Below are 11174 nucleotides of genomic sequence, written 5' to 3'. Positions count from 1 at the left end.
AAAAAAAAAAAAAAAAAAAAATTTCAGATTTTGTCCCAAGTTTATAACTGTTATCATCTATGGGAAGATTAAACTGCAAGTGGAACCTTGTATTTTTAAAAAACATCCACAGAATCTCTCCAAACACTATCAATGACGGCATTCGATTATGCTTTATAGAAAACTTCAAGTAACCAGACCATGGTACATCATAGCTCCTTGCAGATGTCTTCACTGAGTTATGATTATGCGCTATCCTTCAAAAACGTCACTATAGCCAGGCGCAGACCTGTGGCCATAGTCGCAGCTACTCAGGAGGCTGAGGCGTGAGGATCACTTGAGCCCAGGAGTTCAGGGCTCTAGGAGACTATAATCATGCCTATGAACAGCCACTGTACTCCAGCCTGGGCAATGGGGTAACAAGACCCCATCTCCTAGGAAAAAAAAAAAGACACACACACACAGTCACTGTAAACATCCTTATACAGTGAATACTGGTTGCAGCTGTTGTTCGCTGGCTTTTAGACAAACAAACATAACTGTTTAATTTCAGGAAAATTTTTTCTCTACAAATTGCTGAGCACTTTGCATTCGTTCTTCCCAGTGAGGTAGCTGTTATCAGCATCCTTATTCATTACAAATGTTCAAGAGCTTGCCCGCACAATTTTAGTCAGTTGGTAAGGCTATTACTGAAACTTGATGCGGATTACAGACTGGAGATTTCTAACTTGAATGCTTCCTGTTCCACATTCTAGAAACGGGCAAAAAAAAATTCTTTTGAGCATGTTTGGCTTTATTACTAAATGCCAGCCATTACTTGCAACCCTTCTAGAGGCATGTGTTCTGTTTGTCCTTTCTAGATACAATGCTCCTGAGAAGACAGCATTTTCCACAGGAGGCTGTTTCCTCCCCCGATGGATTTAAGAGACGGTCCTTACTGGATACAGAGAAATGAAACGGTGACCTCTCCAGGTCGGCACTTTCCGCTTCTGTACAGTGGCAAAACGATGACATGTAACCTTGCTGTTTGTTGTACTCTGCATATTTCCTCTTCAAAGTCTTACTCTATCCTCTGCACTGTTAATAGTAACCTACGACATAATTGTAAATATTCAGCTTTTTGATAACTTTTGTATTTTGAAATACTTTAAAATAAAATTGACTAGATATTTGTGACGTTTTCCTAGATTTGGAGAACAGGAAAAGATAAAGGCAGCTCTGAAGGACATTGTCAAGTTTGGGCAACACAGATGTGAACAGAGTAAAAAGCTTGAAATGAGAAGTTTATACAAATTACGGCTATTAAGCAGAATCAGCCCAGAGGCAAAACATCAAAAATTAGGAAAAGCAATCTTGTAAAGAATTATTAATGAAACTAACAGCTTATATCTGCCGAGTCATTCTATTGCATACTACAGAATTCTCATAACAAAATTAAGTCATTTGACTTCCCCTGAAAACATACATACATTATTTGGAATCTTCTCTGGGGCTGTGTGAAGGTTCTTTCCCCATATCACACATACAACACACACCATCCGTACACACACACTCTCTCTCTCTCCAAGGGAGTCCATACTTTTCCCACATCAGTATATGCTTCTTTGTCATCCAAGGAGGGTCACTAAAGTCTGAGCAGCTGACAGAAACGAGTCAGGGAGTCAACTGTGAATAAATCCGATATGATTTTACAGTATGGCCCCAGCACCCTGAGCATTACAGTGGTATCCAGGGGCCTCCAGCTTTAGGATCTGTCCTTCCCTCCCAATGGCCGGCCAGAGAACAGGCAAGAGGCCTTGGCCTTACTAAGTGGTACAAAGTTATTATCATAAAACCTACCCACAGTCCCCTGCTTCCTCTAATATGCCTGGAGTAAGGCTGTAGGAATAAGAACCACAGGCACCTGGGACTGTGAGAGGCACATTCTATTTTGGGAGTTAGTTACAGGCTTTAGACTTTCACCCATGAGCATACTCATACTGGAGCTTGTTTAGGAAGCTACTCATCCTAGTACAAATAATCTACCCCATCAATAACTTTAAGAGATCAAATTATGGTGCTACAGAACTGCCAACATTTAACAAGATGAAGGATAAAGGTGAATGGTTTGTAAGTAACAAAATGGCCGTGACTCAATGGATCTCGAAAAGAGCAAGTATAGTTTTATGCTGCAAAGATGGCATGTGGCATCAAGTGGCTCCAAAAGGCCCATCATTAGTGGCTCCAATGAAGACTCAACCCCAATACAGACCATTCAGATTCACATCCAAACTGCTGCAGAACCACCAACTGCCTCCTACCGTGAATCTCACTCATTCACCTCATGGTAACGAGGGCTTCAAAGAGGAATCAAACAGACCTATGCCATCCTCATAAAGGGCATGTTTACAATTTCCAATTCTAAAAGAAATGCTATTTATTTTACACACATATTATCCCAATCTTGGGTTTAAAACATTTAAAATTACAAACAAAATCGTAATGAACAAGTGAAGGACACCACGCCTCATCCTGGCTGCATGGAGATTCAAGTCCTTCTCCTGGGGGCTGCAGAAGACCTAGGGAGACGTGACTTGCATATCCAAAAGGCATAGAAATGGAAGAACATGAATAGGAAAACCAGCCTCACTCTACTGGTGAGAAAACCTTTCCTGAAGCATAAGAGTTTCAAGACGGGCTTTAACAAAGACAGGGTCGTGATTCAGCAGGCAAGGGCTTAGGCAATGTTTTATTTCCATAATGAATTAATCTCCATAAAGGACATTTTTCACACTGGTAAATACAGTTCAAATGTCTCAAGAACTTTGTCTCATCACCCAAACAAGACTACCAGTTCCTTAAAGCAGGGAATACGATCCTTATTTTACATTCATTTTAGTATATACCTCACAAAGGTAGCACAGACCTCTGAGCATTTACCAACAAGATTAAAAAATAGCTAGACATCTAAATTCCAGGCTAGGTCCACAGCCTCAGGGCCACTCAACACATACAGTTATAGGAATAACCCAAACTTCCAACACGGTTTGTGGAAGCCATCACAGGACAGGACTAGATCTCTCAGGGGCAAAGTGAACAAAAGCCAGTGTTCATTTTGTCCCCCACCGTAGTGAACTTAAGAGCCTGACCCAGCCTGGTTCCTACTGGTTTGAACCTGATGGGTTGAGACTCCAGAAGGATAAGAATGTCTGAGAATCTTCTGCAGCCCCCCACACTGCAAAAGCCCCGTAACAGACCTCTCCGTGAAGTCCTATTCACAGCAGAGACGTGGTCAGCACACACAGGGAGTGAGGCTGGGAATCCAAGTTCTGACTCCTCGACTGCCAACGTTATGTTTCACACAACAGGTTAGTAAGGAATACAGTGAGCTTTTTTAATCCAATCATTTGCAAATTAATAAGGAAGTAATATGCCAACAAAATATTTTGCTGTACAAGATGACAATCTTAAAAAGAATTTGTACATGTGTCATGTGGAACATTTTTATTCCTAATTTATACTTTGAAAGATATCCGACAATGTACAAAGAATACCCAGTTCTAGGTGGTGACTATTTTGTATAATCATTTGTTTACAAAATTTCACCACATAATAGGAACTACCTTTAAAAAAAAAAAATCAGCATTGGTCCTATAAAGGCCATTAGGATAAATTCTTAAGCCTACAAAAGACGCTTCAGTACTCCTGCTCCCAGGCTCGTTGTTAACTAAAAGCTGACTCCAACGCCCAGGTGCAGTTTCTAGTTCCAATTCTACGGTCATTCAGAAGCACGTCTAACTAGATTGACAGGGGACAGTGGAGGACCCAAGAAGTCCTATCAACCTCTATAAGAGGTGTACATAAGCCTACTGCTCATACCCTTCTAGCCATACCACCCTTTATTTATAATGGGACACCAGGTCATCCCATTATGCTAAAACATGGTTGCTCTGGGAAAAAACAAGGCTTTCTCTAGACCAGCTGGACTGGTCAGGAGGGAGAGTAAAAAGTGGCTGTCGCTAGTGAAAAATGGTTTCATTTCTTCGAACTTTTTCCTTTTCCTTTTCTGGGCTCCTTATCTTTTTCTGGTTTTGAAGGCTTTGAAGATTTTGTCTTTTTCTGTTAGGGGGAAGATAACAAAATAGTTAATAGCTGTGTTTATGAGTAAATGAAATAAGTTCATCTCTACAACAAATCTAATCTTTACCTGCAACTTAATTAAAAAAGAAGAGAGGCTGCAAACATCCAGATCTTGAACTACCACGACCCATGAAGCGCTTACTTTCAAGCAACAACTGCGCCACTTACAGCCTTTAAAAGCTGGCAGTAAAAACTGAGAGGGTGTTTAGGATTTCGAACTAGGATCCGTTCCCCATGTAAGGCAGTTTCTTGGATTTAGAACAGAGGTATACTTAGGAAAGACAAAATAAGCAAGAGATAATTGACAAATAGGGTAATGTTTAGATGAAGAGTTTCCTCTTCTTTCAGTTTCAGATTAGAGGTGTAAACAGTCATTTTGTGAAAGCAGAAGAGAGGGAAAGAGGGAGACCACCTCTTAGGGTCGACATGAGAGCCACAGTGAAGAAGGCCACTATTCCTACTCCTGCATACAGGAAACAGAAATGAAGGGCAAGAAGCACCCACACCCAGCAAAGGACAGAGCAGGATCGGACGAGGTTCCTTGGCTCAGCCAGCTGTACACAGCAGGCTGATACCACAATTGGTTTTCATCTTTCCCATCGAAAGACAAGAATGTTTTGCTCTGAGAAACTTCTACAAAGCAGTTTAGTGGCTATAGCAAAACATAAGCAACAGAAGAAACTGTTTTGTTACAAACATTTTTCTTGAAAGCATACACCAATGGCTAGATAAATAAAAATGGTACTTTTTCTAACAGAACATATGGCCGTCAATATCATGGCCTGTTTTCGTGCTGTTTGGCTCTTCGACTGCCATAAGACTGTTTATAAAAATGAAATCTCTACCTTCTCCACCCTCAACCATGATGAAAAAAAAAACTTAAGAAGTATTTTCAATTTATTCTGCTCTGTGCTGAAAAGGCCCCATTATTCACCAGGCAAGGAAAGATCATCCATTCTGAGGTTCTCCTGTCTGTGGCTTAAAATACTACCTTGATCATGGCATCAGTTTCTATAGCATCTTGGTCTTTCTCATCAGATTGAGAGTCATCTTCATTTAATTCTTCGTTGTATTCCGAATCCAGGGTTGGGCTTGTGCTATGTCTAGATGCCTTTATAGCTTGAAGTGAATATGGAGTAAGGTGGGCTTCCTTATTGTAAGCTCTTGTGAAGGCTGCTTTCACCTATATGAAAGGAATAGACAAGAGTTTTTAAAAATCTAAGTCCCAAACAATTCTATTAAACTCTGTAAGCCTAAAGAGAACCTGGGAGCCCCTTGCAACTGTTTGCAAAATATTTATGTATATACATGTAAATCTAAGTATGTGCATTTTTCTATGGATAAGTTCCATATTTTTCATAACATTCTTAATAGAGCCCATGACAAAAAAGATTGAAGGCGGGGCACAGTGGCTTACGCCTCTCCATGAGAATCTTGAACCCAGGAGGGCAGAGGTTGCAGTGAGCTGAGATTGCGCCACTGCACTCCAGGCTGGGTAACAGAGTGAGATTCTGTTAATAGGCAAACAAACAAAAGGTCACTTCAAGTCATCATGTTTACCTATTCAGCATTCTCCACATTTCTACAAAGTAGTAAGCAAAGTTAGTCAGTGAATCAGTAAATCAAAAAGGGGCTCACCTGGGTGTGGTGGCTCATGCCTGTAATTCCAGCACTTTGGGAGGCCAAAGCAGGCAGATCACATGAGGCCAGGAGTTCGAGACCAGCCTGGCCAACATGGGGAAACCCCGTCTCTACTAAAAATACAAAACTGAGCCAGGTGTGATGGAGCGCACCTGTAATCCCAGCTACTTGGGAGGCTGAGGCATGAGAATCGCTTGAACCCGGGAGGCAGAGGTTGCAGTGAGCCGAGATCGCACCACTGCCCTTCAGCCTGGGCAACGGAGCTAGACTGTCTCAAAAAAAAAAAAAAGTTTGGGGCGCTCATCATAAGATATAAGTTGGCCTTAAATTTCCACAAAACACAAAATACCTTTTCCATAATAATAGTAGTTACTTCAAAATACTAAGTAACTTAAAAGTCTTACCTTCAAGCTTCTAAACATAATTCCTGAATTAGTCTATGAATTCTAACAATGGATGTCTGCTGTGAGAATTTACTGATAACCATAAAGTCGGGTCAAAATTCTGGAGAGGGTAAACTACAGAGAATATGTCTTCTAAAACGCATTCATTACATAGGTGCAAGAGTTGGGTACTAGATGTTACATATTCATGATGTATCACTTTAGTTTTTTTGTGCTCATTATAAGAAAAGCGGGGATACATTATTACAGAGAAGATTATCCAACTGGAATAAATACTGAATCCACAGATTAGGTAGACTAAGAAAAAGAAAATTTATACAAATCCTCGGCCAATAAACACATTTTATTTTTACAATCCATTTCCACCAGAGCTCACAGCTCAACTTTTAATTCCCTAGGCTCATCCTCTCACCCTTTATAAAGAATATATTTATATTTGCTCCTCAAATTTCACTTCTTGCTTTTCCACTGAGCATAAAGCAAAGATAAAAATACAAATTGTAAAGTCAAGCCCAGAAGTCTACTCTTAATACTGCATTCAAATAGTATCTTTGGAAAATATAGGCCATAAGAAGCTACAAGCATTTGAGGGGAAAAAGAAGTAAATCTTAAAGCATCTAAAACACCTCTGAAGTATTGTCAGCACAAACCTGGTATTAGAAAGTGACGGAGAACCAGTGAGTGACATGATTTACCTTGGGATCCAGCTTTGAAAAGGGACTAGGTTTGCCACCCCAGCTGCTGATTTCCATGATATTCTCAAAGTCTTCTTTCATCAAATAATATGTGTCCATAAGTGCAACAACATCCTGTACTCCGTCTACTCCTTGTGAGGTCAAGGGCTGTACAAGTGCATCCCTTAGATGTGACAGATAATCCACGTTTACAGTCCTTTTGCTGGAGTAAGTTCTGAAACCACAACAAAAGAGACATAGTCAACGGCAAAGTATCAACTCAAGTCATACTGTGCATATCAGCACTGAGTTAATCAGGCAGAGTTCAATCCAATTTCAATAATGCAGAATGGAATGTCTACCATCTGACAGCCAGCTGGTGTAGTTTGGAAAGCCCAGCACCACAGCATGAGGGTAATGCGTACACATCAATGTGTCCAAAGGAAATTTTCTACTTACCTACATCAGTGACTGAAAAACAAATGTGGATTCTACTTCCACCCTACTCTTAAGGCCCAGGCAACAGAATGTTTCTTTGTGTTCATAAATATGACTCGTTCCAAGTTCCAAAATATTAAAAGCATCAGTATAAGGCAATGAAATTCCCTATCTCAAGTGTGTGAATGTGTGTAACACCTTTTGGTCCCTGATTATAACATACAAAATCATATATGAATGCTTCCCTCACATTTCCTAATACTGTTACTCTGAAATCGTCAGTTCTAGAGCCGGCTCTTCCCCAAATCTAAGAAAATTGCAGAGAGTGTTCCCACAAAATCAAAAAGTGATCCACAATGCCCAGAGGAAGGTTTAGGGAAACAGTCTCTGGTCTGCTGAGAACTCGAATGTTACCATAAAATGACTCTTTCTCTCTTAAATGTTGTCACTTCTTAAAGACAGAAAGCAACCGAACAAAATAATATTTCAAATGCCACCATCCTAAATCTTTCCAACCCAGCTGCCTCTATCTTCAAACCAGGCAATTATATGTATACATTATTTATTTATTTACTTATTTAGAGACAAAGTCTCGCTCTTGTTGCCCAGGCTGGTGTGCAGTGGCGCAATCTCGGCTCACTGCAACCTCCGCCTCCCAGGTTCAGGAGGTTCTCCTGCCTTAGCCTCCCGAGTAGCTGGGATTACAGGCACCCACCACCACACCTAGCTAAATTTTTTTTTGTGTTTTTAGTAGAGATAGGGTTTCACCATCTTGCCCAGGCTGGTCTCAAACTCCTGACAGGTGATCCACCCGCCTTGGCCTCCCAAAGCGCTGGGATTACAGACGTGAGCCACCACACCCAGCCTGTATACATAAAACCTCAAAAGCTGTTGTTATCAGAACCAGCATCAGAAGCAAAAAGAAATGATTCTTTACAAATTGTCTATGGGTCCTGCTCCTGCCTTCAAGGAACTGAATGTGTGAACCATAAGAAGCCACAGCTTTTCTCCTGATCAGAAATCTAGACTCACCCTCGCCAACTATTAGCTAGACAAAGAGTTTTTAAAACTCTCCTATTTTAATTTCATCCATTTCCTCTAGATTGTCTTCCATAATTAAGCGCGCTAGTACTTAAAGGAAGTAGTGTGAGTCCCTAAGCCACAGCACCCCCAAAAATCATGAAACCATTTCCAAAACTGTTCTCCTTACAATGTTTTACAATATCATCATCTTCTAGTAGACTCACAGAAAAGTCAAAGGTGCCATTTAGTGTACCTAAACCAAGGGTTCTTAACCTCAGGAATCTGTAATTCCCCTATTAGTCTTTTCTTTGTGGATCTGTGCATTGTCGGGGGAATAAAAATCAAAGCATTCAGATTCTCAAAAGCATCTATGACCCCCAAAAAGGTTACGAACCAATAATAAGATCTCTCTTCCATTTTTTAAAGAAGAGAAACGGACCTACAAAAGTTCAGTGACTTGATCAGGGTTAAAAAGTAGGGAGGTCTTAATTTACTTTAAAAATTGTGAATTCACTATAAATGTCCTTGCTGATGATAATGGCCTATATATGACCCAACTACTAGATGAGGAAGCCTCAGTTCCTACCCCCCAAAAATGTTTAGTCTAATGAGAGAAGGGGACAGACATACCCGGAAGTCCAGGGCTCAAAATATACATGGAGTCTAGCGGGAGCATCTGAGAGGGCTGCCCCAGGGCAGAGCGACCCATGACCTTTAAAAACGCCAGGTAAGGAGCAGGAAAACAACGAGAGGCAGCCGCAGCCTGGCCAATGAGAAGAGCCATGGGGAAAGCAGACTTTCCAGCTTCCGGAGGCCACCTGCATGTCTTGGCTGATGGTCCCCGTCTCTTCTCGAGGCCTGGCGCAGCATCCTCAGGCCTTTCTGACCTGACACTACTGACTCCCTTTATGAAGACCCTTGTGATTACTGCACAGATAATCCAGGAAAATCTTCCCAGCTCAAGATCGGGACTGAGGGTTGATGCCTTCTAAGATCTTGATAAATGTGTGTTGTTTTAAGCCATTATGTGTGTTGTAATTTCTTACAGCAACAGAAAACTAATACATGGGTAGCACAAAAGACTCATGCCATAGGTTAGAAACAGAACAAGATAATAAAGTAGAATTTTATAGGAACAGAAAAAAGGAACTAGCTCAGGTCAGCTCTAACCAAAACTTAAAAGCGGAATGGGGGATCAAATATTAATATTCCTTCCAGGGACCAGATGGCAAATTAAGATCACTCAAGTAGTTCATGGTTAAAAATGAATCCAGGGGCCGGGCGTGTGGCTCACACCTGTAATCCCAGCACTTTCAGAGGCCAAGGAGGGTGGATCATCTGAGGTCAGGAGTTCAAGACCAGCCTGACCAATATGGTGAAACCCTGTCTCTACTAAAAAATACAAAAATTAGCCAGGTGTGGTGGCATGCACCTTAGTCCCAGCTACTCAGGAGGCTGAGGCAGGAGAATTGCTTGAACCTCAGAGGTGGAGCTTGCAGTGAGCCAAGATCACACCACTGCACTCCAGCCTGGGCAACAGAGTGACACTCTGTCTAAAAAAAAAAAAAGAAAAGAAAAATGAATCCATAGGCCAGGCATGGTGGCTCACGCCTGTAATCTCAACACTTTGGGAGGCCAAGGCAGGCAGATTACTTGAAGTCAGGAGTTCGAGACCAGCTTGGGCAACACGATGAAACCCCGTATCTACCAAAAAATACAAAAATTAGCCAGACATGGTGGCGTGCACCTGTAATCCCAGCTACTCAGGAGGCTGAGGTGGGAGAATCACTTGAACCTGGAGGCAGAGGATGCAATGAGCAGAGATCGCATCACTGCATTCCAGCCTGGGTGACAGTGTGACCCTGTCTTAAAAAAGAATAAAAAGAAGAATCCATAAAGTGTACTTAATGTTTATGTGTATGCACATTTTCCAAATTTCTAAAGTTCAAACAAAATTGTACCAAATGCAAGTATTTTTGAACTTCCTTAAACTTTTCCAAGCACATTCATTTTCAATGATCTGAGCAGCCTCCTGCTGTTACGTGCTAAACTGTTATTTCCTATCCCAAATGACTAGGTCAGTTTACTACTAGAGTAAATTGGTAAAAAATAGTTCGTTTCTTTAAACAGTTCAATTATTTCCTAGTAATTATTCTGAAGCTGGGAAGCTATTCCCACTAATAGGCATAATAACAATAACAGTGCCACCTCAGACTTACGCAGTCTAAAATTTTAAATTATGACATCTACCATTTTATTGTCCAAAGTATCATTTTAAGTGGCAAAACAAGTGTTATACTGATTACAGATGATAAAACTCAGGCCCATAAAATATAAGGAACTTATCCAGGATCATTCAATCATTCATCTAGTTACCAATAAAATAAAAACTAAAACACAAATATTTTGACTCACATGTTCGTTACTGGATAAAGGCCAAATACACCAAATCAATAAAATACCCGAAACAGAGTAACCCCACCTACCTGAGACTCATATGCAAGGCCAGGTCCTGAACGATACGATCGTGTTTGCCTGTGGACGAGTGCTTCCCCAGCCAGCTTGGGAAGGTGGGAAACTGAGTCATGTACCCCCTCATCAACTCTCCAGGAAGAACACTGGCATAAATGGCCTGAAAAAAAATCAATTGCAGTCCAGAATTTATGTTCAGTACGAAGTTACTTCCTTAACAGTCATTGGCTTCCAAACAGTCTATGGAAGATAAAGCAACACTCTCCCAAATACCTACCTACAGGGCAGTCAGACCCTTTCTCTAACTCTGATCTGTTGGTACGGTAAACTCCTCCCAGAGAAAACAACAGATTGCGGTACACACCTTGATCCAACATGTTATGGCCCTCAGGGAGATCATCTCGCCAACTCAGCCTCCTCAAGC

The 11174-nt window shown here is 41.1% G+C and overlaps 2 protein-coding genes across 10 annotated transcripts in view; one reads left to right on the top strand and one right to left on the bottom strand.

The window, feature by feature from the left end:
* Positions 1-1146, top strand: part of WDR19 (WD repeat domain 19) — a 111252-nt gene extending 110106 nt beyond the window's left edge. For 2 of the 3 annotated variants that reach the window (XM_058430273.1, XM_058430276.1), the window contains one exon: positions 840-1134. The gene's annotated coding sequence lies outside the window, so the exon portion shown is untranslated. Of the gene's footprint in view, positions 1-839 lie in introns of all 3 variants that reach the window. The other variant, XM_032135839.2, reaches the window with a different exon arrangement.
* A 1541-nt stretch (positions 1147-2687) lies between these two features.
* RFC1 (replication factor C subunit 1) overlaps positions 2688-11174 on the bottom strand; it is a 90344-nt gene continuing 81857 nt past the window's right edge. For all 7 annotated transcript variants that reach the window (XM_032135844.2, XM_032135845.2, XM_058430278.1 and 4 more), the window contains 4 exons: positions 10765-10910; positions 6839-7052; positions 5090-5281; positions 2688-4077 (listed from right to left, as the gene is read on the bottom strand). In XM_032135844.2, the coding sequence (XP_031991735.1) occupies positions 3994-4077; positions 5090-5281; positions 6839-7052; positions 10765-10910 (636 nt within the window). In that variant the 3' untranslated portion in view covers positions 2688-3993. The remainder of the gene's footprint in view (positions 4078-5089; positions 5282-6838; positions 7053-10764; positions 10911-11174) is intronic.

This window comes from Hylobates moloch, unplaced genomic scaffold, assembly GCF_009828535.3.
Source record: "Hylobates moloch isolate HMO894 unplaced genomic scaffold, HMol_V3 SCAFFOLD_17, whole genome shotgun sequence".
NCBI lineage: Eukaryota > Metazoa > Chordata > Mammalia > Primates > Hylobatidae > Hylobates > Hylobates moloch.
This window is presented reverse-complemented; position numbering and strand designations above follow the sequence as displayed.